The sequence below is a fragment of the Toxorhynchites rutilus genome, chromosome 3 (genome assembly GCF_029784135.1).
Source record: "Toxorhynchites rutilus septentrionalis strain SRP chromosome 3, ASM2978413v1, whole genome shotgun sequence".
NCBI classification, from domain to species: Eukaryota; Metazoa; Arthropoda; class Insecta; order Diptera; family Culicidae; genus Toxorhynchites; species Toxorhynchites rutilus.
Genome location: NC_073746.1, coordinates 301,251,142 through 301,268,899, shown reverse-complemented (window position 1 = coordinate 301,268,899; position 17,758 = coordinate 301,251,142). Strand labels below are relative to the sequence as shown.

General features: G+C 40.5%; 1 protein-coding gene across 1 annotated transcript in view; it reads right to left on the bottom strand.

Moving 5' to 3' along the window:
- The window catches only part of LOC129776431 (latrophilin-like protein LAT-2), a 200,159-nt gene that overhangs the window by 64,131 nt on the left and 118,270 nt on the right, over positions 1–17,758 (bottom strand). Inside the window, exon 2 of the mRNA XM_055782071.1 lies at positions 13,480–13,681. Within this exon, the coding sequence (XP_055638046.1) occupies positions 13,480–13,649 (170 nt within the window). The 5' untranslated portion in view covers positions 13,650–13,681. The remainder of the gene's footprint in view (positions 1–13,479; positions 13,682–17,758) is intronic.

Below are 17,758 nucleotides of genomic sequence, written 5' to 3'. Positions count from 1 at the left end.
CTCGCGGTTGGCTCGAGATTAGTATTACAAGTGTTTTCGTAATTGGGATGTTGCTGTCTCCAATGCTCTGTACGTGTGCCCGACACGGGATACTTCCTATTGGGATGCAGCTGACCGTTAATCAGCAACGCCCCCCTAGTCTGCACCTCATATCTAGCGTGGTGCGTCTTTCTCGACTCGAGGAATCCAGGATAGAATGGTCACTAGTCGGCGCAATCATCAGTTCGTGTAAAGTTGTCATGAGCGGTACAACCTTTGGCTCTTGTTGAATGATCAGTGGACTGCACAACCTTTGGCCCGTGTATCTGTAAAGAGTGTGTGTATGTATTGCCGCGACTAAGTAAAAGTTTATCGTTTGGATAGGAGGGATATGAAACGGGGACACAACGAAGGAAACATCATTAAACGTTGACATCGGCGTTTCTGAGGAACAGGTATAGATGAAGCAGAAGATCAGGATCACGGCTACCTAAGATATCCCGGACGGGAATATCAGATTGTCTGCCAGTGCTCTAGAGAGCTGAGAGCGAGCAGCATGGAACCGGATACACGACCAGACAACATGCTCGATGTCGTGGTAGCCATCGCCACAATCACAAAGATTGTTTGCTGCTAGCCCAATGCGATAGAGATGCGCGTTTAGGTTGTAGTGATTGGACATAAGCCGAGATATCACGCGAATGAAATCACGACCTACATTCAATCCCTTGAACCATGCACTCGTCGAGACCTTAGGGATAATCGTGTGTAACCAACGACCGAACTCATCTTCACTCCACATGCGCTGCCAACTTACGAGCGTGTGCTGACGAGGAATGTGAAAAAATTCGTTATAAGCAATTTGCCTTTCAAAAAGTGTGCCTTCTGAAGCACCCACCTTAGCTAGCGAGTCCGCTTTCTCATTCCCCGGAATCGAACAATGAGAGGGAATCCATGCTAAGGTAATCTTGAATAATTTTTCGACCAAAACACTTAATAGTTGTCTTATTCTTGTTAGGAAATAAGATGAGCGTTTATCAACTTTCATTGAGCGGATTGCCTCTATTGAGCTGAGACTGTCTGAAAAAATAAAATAGTGGTCGATGGGCAATGTTTCAATGATCCGTAATGCGTAATATATCGCACCCAGTTCAGCGACATACACGGAACAAGGATCTTTGAGTTTGAAAGAGGCACTGGAATTTTCATTGAAGATGCCGAAGCCAGTGGACCCGTTTATGAATGAACCGTCAGTAAAGAACATTTTATCAGATCTAACTTTCCCATATTCTGCCGAAAATATCGGCGGAATAGAATCGGAGCGTAGGTGATCTGGGATTCCATGGATTTTTTGTCGCATGGACAGATCAAAAATGACAGAGGAATTGCAGAAGTATGGGAAACAAACTTGGTTGGAGATGCCTGGTGAAGGGTGCACGTCGTTGGTAAGGTACTCATGGTATAAAGACATAAAACTTGACTGAGGAATCAGTTGGAGTAGATTTTCGAAGTTATCAATCACCAATGGATTCATGATCTTGCAACGGATGAGAAATCTGTAGGATAATTCTGTGAACCGAAGAGTAAGGGGGGGTACTCCTGCCAAAACTTCGAGACTCATCGTATGTGTCGAATGCAAACACCCCATGGCTATACGCAAGCTACGATATTGTATTCTCTCCAGTTTGAGAATATGAATCCTGGCAGCTGATCGGAAGCAAAAACTGCCATATTCTAACACTGATAATATCGTTGTTTTGTACAACTGAATGAGGTCTCCTGGATGGGCACCCCACCATGTTCCGGTTATTGTTTGGAGAAAATTGATTCTTTGCTGGCATTTCTGTTTCAAATACGCAATGTGTATTCCCCAGGTACATTAAGAGTCAAAATATACACCCATGTATTTGAAAAACATAGAGTGTTGTATCGTTTTGCCGGATAGGTGAAGCTGGAATTGGGCGGGTTCGTGCTTCCTAGAAAAAACGACCATTTCAGTTTTCTCCGTAGAGAATTCGATACCCAGCTTGAGAGCCCACGTGAACAGGTTGTTCAGGGTATCTTGCAAGGATTTTTGCAGAACGGTGGGATTAGTACCCGTGATGGAAATAACTCCATCGTCTGCAAGTTGTCTCAACGTGCAATCTCTAGTTAGACAATCATCTATATCATTGACGTAAAAACTGTACAAGAGGGGGCTTAGGCAGGAGCCTTGCGGTAGGCCCATAAAACAGTATCGAGAAGATTTCGAGCTGCCATGATTGAAAAACATGTTCTTTTCTGACAGTAAATTGTACAGGAAATTATTCAGAATTGGTGAAAGTCCACGATTATGAAGTTTCTCTGAGAGAATTTCCATGGAAACTGAATCAAATGCCCCTTTGATATCGAGGAAAACGGAAGCCATTTGTTCTTTGCGAGCAAATGCGATTTGGATTTCAGAAGATAGCAGCGCGAGACAATCATTTGTCCCTTTACCTCGGCGGAAGCCAAACTGCGTATTTGACAGCAAATTGTTCGCTTCAACCCACTTGTCTAAACGAAGTAGAATCATTTTCTCTAACAATTTACGAATACAGGATAACATTGAAATCGGCCTATACGAGTTGTGATCGCTAGCCGGCTTGTTGGGTTTCCGTATGGCTATCACTCTCACTTGTCTCCAGTCATGTGGGACAATATTCAGCTCCAGAAACTTGTTGAACAAGTTCAGCAAACGCTGTTTCGCCAAGTCTGGAAGATTCTTCAACAAGTTGAATTTAATCTTGTCCGACCCCGGAGCTGAATTGTTACATGAGAGGAGGGCAATTGAGAATTCCACCATCGAAAAATTCTCATAATCGCTTTGAAGTGGAATGTCGCGTACGACGTATTGTGCAGAAGCGGTGTCGGGGCAAACCTTCCTTGCAAAGTTAAAAATCCAACGGTCAGAGTATTCCTCCTAGCCGTATTCCAAAGAGTGCTCATAGCGGTCTCCCTTGACAAACCATTGACGAACTTCCGCCAATATCCACGCTTTTTTGCTTTAATCAGACCTTTTAGTTTGGCTTCTAGAGCTTGGTACTTTCGAAACCATTCCACTAGTCCAGTTTTCCGGAATTTTTTGAAAGCGGATGATTTTTCAAGGTAGACCTTTGAACACTCCTTGTCCCACCAAAGTGATGGAGAACGACGTCGGAAAGTGGTAGCCGGTACACGTTTCCTTTGAGCTTGAAGTGCGCTTTCGTAAATCAAACTCGATATAAAATTATACTCTTCGAGTGGAGGAAGTTCATGCATTGAAGCAAGTGCTTCAGATATTATTTCTGCAAATTTTCTCCAGTCAATATTTTTCGTGAGGTCATACGCAATATCAACTGACTCACGAGAACCTGATTCATTGGCGATCGATAAAATTATTGACAGGTGGTCACTACCGTGGGGATCTTGGATTACCTTCCACGTGCAATCCAGGGATAACGAAGAAGAGCAAAGTGATATGTCTAGCATGCTTACCCGTGCAGGAGGGTTGGCTATTCTAGTTGCTTCCCCAGTATTCAAAACTGTCAATTTGAAGTTGTCATCATAAATCAAAGTGGCACGGTTGTCATCGTAGAGTGATCCCCATGCTGTTCCATGTGAGTTGAGGTCACCTAAGATTAGCCGCGGCTCCGGCAATGCCTCGATGATATCAAAAAACTGATGGCGACCAACCATAGTTCTTGGAGGAATATATATCGAGGCAATGCAGAGGTCTTTGCCATTGATTTGTGTCTGGCAAGCGACAACTTCAATGCCTGTCATCGATGGGAGAGTGACTCTATAGAAGGAGTGACATTTTTTGATCCCCAATAGTACGCCACCAAACGAGTCATTTCGATCGAGGCGAATAATGTTGAAATCGTGGAAATTCAGCTCGTCGGCTGAAGAAAGCCATGTTTCACAGAGGGAAAATACATCACAGTTAGAGCTATGAACTAAAAATTTAAATTGATCTAGTTTAGGGATGATGCTTCTGCAATTCCACTGTATTACAGTGGTCAAATCCTTGACCTCTTGCACTGAATTAGGCATCGAGGGAAATGAACGCTGCTAAAAAACCACATTTTTCTTTCAAAAATGTTCTCACAATCGGAAGCAAACATAATACTATAAAAGCATAGTATAGGGTCATAGGGTCATTTATATTCAAAGCATTTAAAATGTTGTCCACCAGGTCAGAAAGCGCAAGCAAGCCAGATTGTGACTGTTGCCTCGACCGCGAAAAAGGAACAGACGTGTTGGGTTCTGCTCCGGGGAGTGCTGAGGACCCCTGGTGCGTAGAAGAACCGCTTAAACCAGGAGGTACTTGCTTCGGTCTATTTTCAGCACGTTTGATACGAGGTTTCATTCCAACTTGGGAAGTTTCGGTCTTCTTTCTGGGGAGTGATGGAAAAGAAGTAATTTTTCTTTTCCTGATGGCACCCTGCGATGTACCGGAACTTCCTGCATTGGGAGCGTCAGCAACAGGCTCGTCGTTCTGCAGAATGGAGTAGGGATTGTCCTGAGTCGTTGGAACGGGACTCTTAAGCATTTCTGCATAAGTCCGCTTGGAACGTTCTTTTAAAGAACGCTTGATTTTTTCCCCTCGTTGTATGTACACCGGGCATTGAGAAAGATAATGGAGGGCCCCGTCGCAATGAAGACACTTGCGCAAGAAGTCCCATCATGACTCTCTCCACAATCTGCGCAACGTTGTTTATTGCAACAAAAGGCGGCCGTGTGACCGAGTTGCATACATTTGTTGCATTTCATTACCCGGGGTACAAACAACCGAACAGGTAAACGAAGTGCACCTATTGCAACGTAGTTTGGAAGGCCGGAACCCTCAAATGTCACACGAAAAGAGTTTGTCCGATTGAGAACTCTTTTGTCATTTTTAAGTGACACAGATTTCAGTCGATCGCATTCAAGAATCTTCACACTTTTAAGTGAGGAGTTCTTGAAGCGACCGACACCATCGAGTATCTCTTTTCGAGTCAAACCCTTTTCGCTTATTACACCGTCTATTTCAACGTTGCAACAGGGTACGTATACGCGATACTCGAACTTTTTACTTCATACACAGAATTTTCCTCCTCATCGTCTACTTCATCCTCCTGCTCTTCAGGAGGTGGGTCAGCATCAGAAACATTCAATGACGTGGATGGGGGATCCTCCCCGCCCTCAGCCATAATTATAAATTAGTCACCTGTTCGAGTGAACAGTATAGAATAACAATAAAAAAATAAAAAAAAATGAGTAAATAAATTATATTTGTATTCAAGGTATATATAAATTATATTTATTTCAATTTTTTATTGTATAAAATTCAAAAATGAAAAAAAGTTTCAACAAAAGTTCAACGGTAATGTAAGAAAAATGTACACCCCTAATGCCAACGCTTGCCGATTCGGTAAATACAATGTTGGACAATGGTGTAAATCGTACACAGGAGGTTGAAGGAATGATATATGGAACAATAGAAAAATAAACTTTTACTTGCCGCTGCTGTGTAGCGTGTGATGAATGTGTGTACTGAACTGGATCCTCAGCGTCTCGATCGTGCACCACTTTTTATTGTGCTCGCTTCACTCGCAAGCGCTGATGAAAAAAACACAATATAAATCTGAGTGAAAAAAAACACCGTTATCGGATCGATTCTCAGACTTGTCCGATCAGCTCGCGAGTTCTCGAACGAATGAACGAACGAATATTATTTTTCATGAGATGAACAATTGAATAACTATAAAATGTCAAGCGTTATTTAAACGCCCTAACTGCTAAGTTTTGATTGGCCCGATTTACGGTTTCCCCAACACAGACTTCTAAATCGATGTACCTGTGGAAATTCGCTCTGCAAATATACATGCAAGTCGGGGGTATTTTTGTTCCCACCGAGCTGTGTTTCCCTAAAACGGACTTCAAAATTAATGTGCCTGGAGGAATCCGCTTTGCAAATACATGCAAGTCGGGGGTATTTTTTTGGTATTGAGTACTTTTGCACTCGCATGTCGTTGTGCAGACCGGATTATGTTTCCCTGAAACGTACTTTTAAACTGAGAAGCCTTGGAAAATCGTCATTTCAGGTGAATGAACTTTGGCGGTTCGAGAACTACGTAAACATAAGATGTGCAATATTTTTAGAGGAAAATGTAAAATACAATGCTCGTTGGACAATTCTTCCGTTGACATATTTTGGTAGTCCTAGGCATCATATCAAACGTAAAAGGACATTCATCAAATTTATTTGTAACGAAGGACATAATCTATTACAAAAAATTCGATACATTCTAAAATAATATTCGAAGTGGTGAACAAGTGGACTGCATAATATAATTGCGTACTTCTGCGTCGAAAATATGCGGTCGTGTCCTAGATACAACCCCTTACAATTTTTTTGTTGATCATCTTTAATATATCAAACATACCCTAACAACAGAGCTCCATTACCAGGTAATGTAGACTCGCCCAACTGGAGAGAGGTTGGTCTTTAATAACATCTCATCATTTCATATCATCGCTCAAAGTAATTTTTAGTAGAAAGTACGTACCAAATATATTGTAGCTTATTTTACTACGCATTTTTGTGAGTGTAAGTGATAGATGTTTTAGATATGTTCACTCATTGATAAACTTGGATATAGTATCTATTGATATATATTTATTTATTGGCAGCAAAATTTTGAGCAATTTGAAGAGCTTAAACTATTCTTTTCGTTCTAAGTTATATATGACCATAATCAATCCGTCAATCGTATATTGACTCATTTAAAAGATCATATGAAAAAAACCGATTATGCTGTTTTTCCCAAACTTTGTTCTGCCGCTCATCAATAACGTGAATTGCAATTTCAATCAGAAAGTTCTGATTTTTCTCACTTTATAGTGAGACAAGAATGTTATTGTTGATCATTTTAGGTGTTATTTTTGAAGAGCTAGGTGCGACAGTTCACTGATGCTGATGGTGATGATGAGGATGTGGAATATTTTGAAGACTTTCTGAAGAAGCCTGAGGATGTTTACGTTGGTATTGATGCAGAAGAAGCCGAAAAGGGATTGGAATCAGCAAGGAAGCTGACCTTCAAATCGATATGCCGTGACTTCTATATTGAACTCATGAAACAGATTTCAGCAATTCGATTATCAAAACTGCGGCCTCAATAAACCCTCAACATTTCGTCAATCTACCAAACCTTCATGATTTGATGCGCCAATTTCCTCAATTTGTTGAAGCAGGTGATATACAAGGCTTGGATAACGAATCCAAGCTACTTAAGACGAATCTCATGGGGCAAAAATTGGGTGACTCAGATATAACTTGGTCCCAGCTGTTGGATGTCAAAAGGCGTGATGAGAAATGTTTGTATCCATTGCTAAGGTCGTTTGTAAGACACTTTTTGATAACATTCATTAGCGTTTGTTGAGCGAATATTTTCGCTTTACAATGTCAACAAAACAAAGTCCGGAAATCGGTTGGCACCCACAATTATGAACTCTATTTTGAAAGCGAAGAACTATGTATCGGCTCAAGGAGCAGCTTCCAAGATGCAATTGACGAAAAATTCGAAGGCAAAGTTTAACAAAACCATGTCTTCTTGAATGGCGTTAACGTTCCCTGTAGAACTTTTGCCGTCTCAGCGTATGTATTAACTAGCGTCTTTTATTAATACTTAATTGAGATTTCTTAAGCCAAATAACACGCATTGAATGTATTCCGAGGGGCAAGCTCTAGAATACGCGTGACCACGGTGCAAGTCCAAGGATTTTTTTTCTTTTCCCCCGGCCAGAACGGGAATCGAATCCACACACTCAGCATGATAATGTGAGACGCTAACCATTCGGCCACGGGTGCACAACAAAACCATGTATAAACATCATTAAATTCAGAGGATTATGAGAAAATAAATTTATGACTTATTTTATTGTATTGATTCGACTTCAACAACCCATAAATGAGAAAAATAAATCTTACCATAAATAAAATCGCAAAAAAAAAGCGCGGTCGTCGTGAACAGTCGTAAACGGTCGTAAATGATCGTATGCTCGACGTAAACACAAACACAGTGAGAGAGTGAGCAGTGAGCAGCTGCGATGTGTTTTTTGTGTGAGAGAGTGTGCGCGTTTGTGTGTGTTATGTATGTGAGACCATGCGCGTCTGCGTGTGCGCGTGTGATCGTTTGCGTGTGCATGTGCGTGTATGTGTTTGTGTGTGCGTGTGCGTGTGCGTGTGCGTTTGTGGAGTGTATGTTTAGGTTGGATGATGTAAACAAAAACAGTGTGAGAGAGAGTGAGCAGTCAGCAGCTGCGATGTGTTTTTGACGTAGGACTACGTCTTTCATTTCTATACCGGGGTGTAAAATCAAAGTTTCGAAAACGAAAGCGTTACGCCGGAGACCGAGATTTTGAGCGTTAATAGCTCCTAAACAACTGAACGAAATGGTATGATAAACACTTCATTCGAAAGATAAAATGTCTACGCGTTCTATACTTGTTACTTTTTGATCCAAAAACAATAGTCTTAAAATTGCTTTCAAAACAGGCTATTGAAATCACCAATCGGTATATAAGCGAGCGCCGCTCGGAAATCCACTCAGTTCTAATTGAACAGCGATTGGAGCATGTTGTCGCTGTTGTGGTGAAGCTCTTCGTTTATCATGAAAGCGCGGATGAACGGTGTCACCAAGAGCCTGTTTGTGCACCCTAGGCCAGAAGGGAATCCATCAGGAGGAGAGTGATGCCACAAACGGCTCCCCGGGAAGACATCGCTACACACACATACACGCACGGAATTCTTTCCGTTTGGATGTCATTCAGTATCGAGAAAGTTCCGGAAAGATCTAATCATTTCTGGAAAATAATCTGCCAGTTCCTCTGGGAATTCAAAAATACATTCATGTGAAAGAGTTTATTTGAATGTTTTCTATCCATGTAACACTGTGACCAAATACATTTGGTTTTGTAATTTTTCAATCAATCGCAATTAACAGGATAGCTTCTGAAGATTATTCTTCCCCATCAGTAGGATATTTCCGTATCCAATATTGTATGCGCCCGCAATCGATTATTGCTCAGTCGCCGAAAGTTCCGAGCTCAGAGAGTTCATTCCCCTCTAGTTTGCCTTCCAAATTGCCATCGTAAACCACACCTTCTCTCGATTCAATCACACACAAAAAGCATACTTAAGCGATATTCTGGTGGTGAGACACATTCATTTTTCGTGAGGACATCGACAAGACAACATCGTTGCCTAACATGCTGGAGGAGGTGGACGGCGAAGGATCGACACATACACGCGCAGAATTCTTTCCGTTTGGATGCCATTTAGCATCGAGAAAGTTCCAGAAAGATCTAATCATTGCTGGAAAATAATCTGCCAGTTCCTCTGGGAATTTAAAAATATATTCATGTGAAAGAGTTTATTTGAATGTTTTCTATCCATGTAACACTGTGACCAAATATGTTTCAATCAAGTACTATTAACAGGTGTTTATCGAGTTAGTATTAACCACTGGTGGGCTTCCAGTATCGCAGAAAATGTAGAAATATCTAATCGTTGCTGAAAAATATTCTGCCAGTTCTCCTTGGAATTGAAAATTACATTCAAGCGAAAGAGTTTATTTTGATGTTTTCTATCCATAAAATATCCATATAATACATTTGGGTTTGTGATTTGTCAATCAAGTACAGTTAGCAGGTTAGCTTCTGAAGATTATTCTTCAGAACAAGGTTTTTCGTATCCTATATTGGATGCATAAAACCTTGTGCCTCCAACGTAACGCTCTCGTTTTCGAAGTACCCCAAATATTCATTTATTCATTCATTCAGAATGGATTTAGATTTAACTTCAAACAAACGATCTCTAAATCAACGATAGTCCTACGTCACCCTTGCGGTTATACCATAGATATAACCCACTTCCTGTTTTTTCAATTCATATGTAATATTGATATACTCTCTGTTTTTTTTCGAGAAAATAATCGGAGGGAACTGAGACAACTAATGAATTGGATAAACAAATATCTATAATCTTCTAGATTCTAGATTATGTAGTAATAGGTCTTCCTGGAACGTTGCTTTCAAGCGAATATAAACTGAAATTTCAATACCCGGTGGCGGAGGCTTGGAAAAAGTGAAATCGGATCGCGAGATATAACGTGACATATTTCGAGTAGAGACACGTGGTGGCGGGGGGTATACTAGAGTATGAATATTAACTTGACCACTATAAGCCGAAAAAACATAAAAACGGGATTCGAATCTAGTGTACTCATTTGGTATATCGTCATTAGGGGCTGTCCACATACCACGTGGACAACTTTAGGGGGGTAGGAGTTACGAAAATGTCCACGTTTGTCCACGATGAGGGGGGAGGGGCTTTTGATAATGTCCACGTGGACACGTTAAGTATTTTTTAAAGTAAAACATTTAAGTTAATAGTCAAAATTGAATGAGATTTGTTTTGTATTTACACGATTTTTTGAAACTCTTTCCTGAAATGTGTAAAGGGTGTGTCACATCAAATTGCATCACGGAAAAAACGCTGTAGAAATTCGCCCAGTAGACCGATCCTTTTGAAAATTTTAGACAGTAAAATAAAAACTATTAAACAACTTTTGGCATTTTCTTTTCATTCATACTTTGAGCCCAAGCCCGTATGCTCGCACCTTCCTTTTTACCCCGTCCATAAGGTTCTGTACAACGTCAGGTTGTAGTTTTTTTTGAACAGAAATCCATTTTCTCTTGAAGTCCGCCGCCGATTTGACAACTTTTGGGTTCTTCCGGAGGGCCTGCTTCATAATCGCCCAATATTTCTCTATTGGGCGAAGCTCCGGCGCGTTGGGCGGGTTCATTTCCTTTGGCACGAAGGTGACTCCGTTGGCTTCGTACCACTCCAACACGTCCTTTGAATAGTGGCACGAAGCGGGATCCGGCCAGAAGATGGTCGGGCCCTCGTGCTGCTTCAATAGTGGTAGTAAGCGCTTCTGTAGGCACTCCTTAAGGTAAACCTGCCCGTTTACCGTGCCGGTCATCACGAAGGGGGCGCTCCGCTTTCCGCAAGAGCAGATCGCTTGCCACACCATGTACTTTTTGGCAAACTTGGATAGTTTCTGCTTGAGAAACTCCTCCGGAACGCTGAATTTGTCCTCTGCGGAGAAGAACAACAGGCCCGGCAGCTGACGAAAGTCCGCTTTGACGTAGGTTTCGTCATCCATTACCAGGCAATGCGGCTTCGTCAGCATTTCGGTGTACAGCTTCCGGGCTCGCGTCTTCCCCACCATGTTTTGCCTTTCGTCATGGTTAGGAGCCTTCTGAACCTTATATGTACGCAGGCTCTCCCGCTGCTTGGTACGCTAGACGAATGAACTTGACGAATCAGCTTATTGGCGACATCCCGGACCGAACTTCTCGGATCACTTCTAAACTGCTTAACTACGCGCTTGTGATCTTTTACACTGACGGAGCATCCATTTTTGCCGTTCTTCACCTTCCGGTCGATGGTTAGGTTCTCGAAGTATCGTTTTAGTACTCTGCTGACCGTGGATTGGACGATTCCCAGCATCTTACCGATGTCCCGATGTGACAACTCCGGATTCTCGAAATGAGTGCACAGGATTAATTCACGACGCTCTTTTTCTTTCGACGACATTTTTCCAAATTTACGAAAAATTGACAGTGAAGCATGGCCAACGTGATCTGTACACTCTTATAAGCGGAAGCTGAAAATGAGATAATTCCTAAAAATTAAATTTCTACAGCGTTTTTTCCGTGATGCAATTTGATGTGACACACCCTTTATTCTGAAGGTAACGCACATGAACTAGGATCCATCAATTTATTCCAATCGGTAATAGAGGGCCATTAAATCCTTCAGGATAAAGACACCTAATAACACAAAGAATGTTGTAGTATTAAAAATCACGACTTAAGTGCGGGTTGAATTCAGCTTTTGCTCTTGATGACAAAACTGTTGGTTTTTTTTTTCGAGAACTCTCAAGGATTTCTGAGTGAACGAACAACAAGTTCTTCCACGGGCCGTATCTCTGGAAATCTATTTCTTGCAATGATGTTGCTCTTCATTGATGTCTGGTAATTTTTGTAATACACTTCTTTTGAGTTGTCTGGAAAGTTCATGCTGCTACTGCTGATTAATTAAAATAAAAAAATAATCCTTGATGCACATGAATTAGTAGATTCGCTACAGATGTCGAAAATCACCGTTCATGAGAAACGAAACATCACGAAAAACATGCATGCAACAATGCATGCACTACATATAAACCCATATTACGGAACCCGATCGGATTTGACATAACGCAATCCGAACGAAATAAACTTTGGCATTCTGCATTTCAAGGTTGCAACATTTGTACAATCCGATAGGATTTGACTCGATCAGATTAACGGGGATAGATACACGAATTTCGGACGTTTCTTCGAACTCCGAAAAAGTAATACAAAGAATATTTTTACCATCTATTATATCACTATTTGTTTATCTATCTTTCAACATTAAAACAAAAATTGAACGGAAAAAATATAAGGTAAGGCTATAATTTTTATCAATAAACATATGGAATAGAAAATAGAAACAAGCTTGAAATGAAATTTAAACGAAAAAATAGTATTTCTTGATTTTTTTCCTCAAAACCGGTGGAATGTCCACGTGGACAACAGGGGGAGGGGTATAAGGAATGTCCACGCTTGTCCACGGAGGGGGAGGGGGTGTCTAAAATCATGCTTTTTCTGTCCACGTGGTATGTGGATAGCCCCTTATCATAATGAATATTTATAAACGTCTGTAAAACAACAAGTCTTTGAATCATAGCCAATCAGAGATACTTTTTCGCCAAATGGTCGCTGTCTTGAAATTGTTCATGGCGAGATACAATTAATTTAAACTATACATTCAAAGCATTATCATTTGATTAGATGTATGTTTTCCTAAAAAATGATGTTTTTGATTTATCGTGTAAATTGGCACGAACTTTCTGGGCATTCCTCTATATTGAACTTAAACCTTACCTATAGTTTTATTTCCCAAGCCAGTTCATTACATCCTAAACTATTAGTCAAAGGAAGAGGCACTAAGACCTACAAATAATCTCGTAACGTTGGAAGCAGCGAGAGTTTATCAAAAGTTCTAAAAGTCTTGAGCCCAATGTCCTAAAAGGGGGAACACGTAATGGTGTTAAATATTCTAGAATTATCATTGTTTTAAAATTGGTGCATAATTTGAAGAAATTGAAAAAAACAAAAATAACTTGATATAGTCACCTCACCTCAGTTGAGTAGGGGTGAATTGGACGATTTGCGATTTTCATTCGACTCGAAAAAAAAACTATTTGACGCAAATTTGAATGGAGACCTCCCTGTTGGCTAGCGGCCAATTGTCACGTTTTTCTCACATGAGCGAAGCGCTCGTCTCATCCACCTCCACCAGCTTCGCCCATCGGATGGCATGGCATTCCATGAGATGAATAAATGACGAGCGGGACTCACCTGTACGTGATGAAGGCAAACGCCAACCCAACCAGGCTGACCGAACTTCCCAGGACAACTCCCAGCGCAATCAGTCCTCCCTGGGAGCCCCAGCTCGCGCTCAGTGAACCGTACGAGACGTTTGCCGCCGGCGGGAAACCGTGTATGTGTCCGGTGTACAGCGTCTCCATGTTTTGTCTGGGGCTATGGGTGTGTGTGTGTGCTGAAACGAGTGAAAGGATAGCGAAAATTAGGATAATGAATGACAAATTAGTTGATTTGCATGGCGTTGCTTTTTGCTTCAATTTTGCTGTTGTTGTTTCGGTGTGATGACGGATGTGAGTGATTGCGCTGAGTCCGTTTCGTGGCCGAACATTCCACTTAGGAACGATAAGTTTAATTGAGTTTTTGCAGAATTTTGAATCCCCCTACTTGCCATGATCAGCATGGTTTGGCGAGGTTCCGGCGATGAATATTCAAGCAGTGCAAGTTTGTATTATCGCATCTGCTCAATGTGTGTCAATATCGATTCGGAGAATTATGAGTGGCTACACCCACGAGTTTTTGATGCATTTCACCCGCAACAAAGCGAAGTGTCTTCTGAAGGCTGCGGAAGCGAACATTGTTGCCTATACTTCACTTCACTTTCCGGCGGCACTGGATGGGACAATTTCACATCCTCTATCTCAGCATCATTTCCTTGGCGTGACTCGCCTGAGAGTGGTTTTGGGAAAAGGACTCAAAGCAGGGCGTAAAAAAAGCACTTCTCAAATAGCGAATGAAAGCTGTTACTACTCGGAAACGGTGGCGACGGTGACGAAACAAATGGATTTATCTTGTTGTTACGGGTTGAGCACACCCACTTGTTGGAGAATGGTGGGCGCTGATGTATGCACAAACATCCATAATGGGTCCCACCGCATACATTGCCGTTCCCGTATGCGCACCATCCAGTCCTGTGCCGGCTGGTGGAAATACATATGCACTTTTTCCCGGGAGCAATGACTTCATTTGCGTCAACTGGTTTCTCACAATGTTTTGCCATTGTTGGGTCGTGTTTTGTGAAATGGACACTTGAGAGGGAGAGTTCAGCTCGAATGCAACGAGTCTGCCGCGGGCAATCGTGGAAAAAAACTGTTTTAAAACATGAATAAACTGAACAAAATTTGGAATTTTAAAATAAAGGTTTCTTGTTTGATTGTCGGAAGTATTTCTTGATGTTCACATTTATGAGACGCATGAAAACCTGTTTTGGAACTTTTTCAAAATCGATATAATATAATTTAAACATTCGTCAAAGCAACAAATTTAACTTATATGAAATTTATTGGAGTTTTCATGACTGCTTTTCGGTTTGTGGTGCGATCATTGTTTGTTCAACTATTTATCGTAAAAGACGAAGAGGCAATTTTTTATTCAGACCAAAATATCCCTGTAATGAAAGGTTCTACAGGAACTTTCTAGGAATTAAATTTTTTTCGGGATGACACCAGATATCGACGTTTCGTGCATTTTTAAGTCATTTGGACTCGAAATTAAAATTTCGATTTTCCAAATTTCCTTTACTCCCCCCTTGGAAGATTTTCGAGGATCAAAAAATCAAAACTTTGAGCGCTTTGAGGCACCCCTAATTATGTCCGATTGAGCTGAAACTTTGCACAGTCTCTTTTTTTGGGCCAATAAATTAAGAGTACATGGTCGGTTTTTGAAATTCGATGATTTTTTTTTTCATACACCCATTGCCACCCTAAGGTACACATATGAAACAACCCTGGTCTATTCATCTAGAGTCTCAATTCAAATTTTCTCATGCATACAAAAACGTTGCAAGAAATATTATACATAACGTTCTGCATAATGTGGCTTTGTTTAGATGGAGAAGCATATTTTTCCAGAGTCAAAGCCACAAAAGGAACCTCTTCTAGAGTAGAATATGATGTGGTATATATGCTTTAGTAAACAGAACATTGTAAAGGTGGAAACAGAATGCCGCGTTATGCGTTGCTTCTCATCAGCTGTCATTGCTTGCGTTTTGTACTAAAACATTCGCCCGACGCAGTCTGTTGATTTGCAGTCACAATCTAGCATTCGCGTCACCACTTGTCATGTAAACAAAAACAAAATAAAAGTCGTATGAAAATCTTGTTGTGTCCACGGATCAGTTGAATGTTTTTAGAAACAACACATTGACATATCCGACATATCGAGCTTCGTTTACTAGTTTAGTGGAGCGTGAAAGAATAGCTGATTTGCAGTCGGAATGAACATGTTTTCAAAATTAAATTATGAATGAAATTAGCTTTTCCATATCAAACTGGTATTCTATTTAAATGAACATTTTTGTTTGCAGGTGCTGAAAAAGTCTCATACGAAAATTCTTTATGAAGACAACTCTATATAATGATGAAAAAATTCAGCATAAATGTTGGAATAGTTTAGCCATGTGGTTGAATGAAAGTCAGAAACACGTGTTTCATGTAATCAAATAACATGATGTGAAAATTTTCATTCAAATTTTAGAATTTAAAAACCGGCTTCGTGTCTTCTAATCTGATAGAGATTACACTAACGAGTTCGGGACCCAAATTATGGCCCTAATTTGAAGTTGCCACCAGACGTCGACACCATGCCACTGTCATCGCGAATTCGGCGCAAGCAGTTTAGAACAAATGTTAGCGTTTAGTACAACGATGCTAATGACGCAACGCATTATTGTGTTCGACTAAATGGAAACACTCATATTTAAAATGAAGTGTCAAAGCACAATTGTCACGACGCGACGCATAGCGCGGCATTCTGTTTCCCCCTTAAGTCATTATGCACCTATGCCCCTAAACATCAAAGTAATTTCAATGTTAATTAATCGCTGGGATTGAACAAAATATCTTTTAACCTCTCCTAGAATATGTGAACAGTCGTCCAAACTGATGATTTGTCCAACATATCAGATTGAATAAACTAAATTTCACGAGAAATTCCTTGGATACCATGCGCATAGAATTACGGCCGAATGACTATCGAGAGAGCAATTTCTGTTTTTATTTATATTTCGACATGCGACAGCTCTACTGAAGTACAGGGTGACTCAAAAGTCATTGAATTCTTCAAACATAAGATGCCTATCAATACGGTGTCAATAGTTATACTACCAAACAAGCAGATGACCACTTTGCACTCACTGACCAATTTGCCCCACTATCCCTACCGTTCTGAATCATATTTCGTACAGCCTCATATTTCGGACACTCTGTACAGGTCGGACTCGTTAATCCGGAGACTCGATTATCCGGGATTCGATTATCCGAAATTTTAGACTCGATTATCCGGAGTATTTTATTTTTGATTTTCGGAAATTTTGAAAAATTTGTATAATAATTCTATATTGAATAGCTAATATGGGTATCAAAAGAAGGGGCTTGATTAATAGAATGCAGTTGTTTATGAAAAATGCCCAAAAATGTATCAGAAGAAAGTTCTCGACTGGTAGAACATAGCAGATAATGAAAAATCCAATTTCAAGATGGCCGCAGTCCCCAAACAACTAATTACTTTTTGAATGGTTTCATTCAGCTTGACCTGTTTTTATGTATGTTTGAATGTTTGTTGGGCTGTCCCAGATTAATAAAAAATTGACCCAGTTACTTTTTTTACTTTACTTTTTTTCCCCTCCACTCACCCCCATCTCGAAGAAACCCTTATTCGAGAATCCTAGAGTTGAGCACCCCGGCAGTTTTCCCGTTCTGGTCGGGGGAATTTTTCTTCAAAGAAATTTCCTCCGACTTGCACTGTGATCACGCGTATTCTAGAGGTTGCCACTCAGAATGCATTCAAGGCGTGTTATTTGGCATAGAAATCTCAACTAAGTACTAATAAAAAATGACGCAAGTAATACTACGTTGAGACGGCGAAGTTCCTCTAGGAACGTTAGTGCCATTGAAGAAGAAGAAGAAAAGTTGGGCACCAATTATTTTTTGCTGAAAAAAAATTTTTTTTTAAAACAATTTACAATTCCACAGGACAAAACAAGATATTTAGGAACGAGGTGAGCGGACAATAACATGTAAAGCAAAGATGTATGGATCCCAGTGAAAGAGTATTTCTTTTAAGGGATCCAATATACTATAAGAATATAACATAGTAAAAAAGATAAATATAAACAACAAAAATTTGAATATAAAGCATAGATTGTACAAGATTATAAGAAAAACTGGCAAGTATACAAAAATAAGAAAGCTAAACACTGAGGTGGATTATTGTGGTTGACCGAAATCTATACTAGGAAAACTCTTATGATCGATTT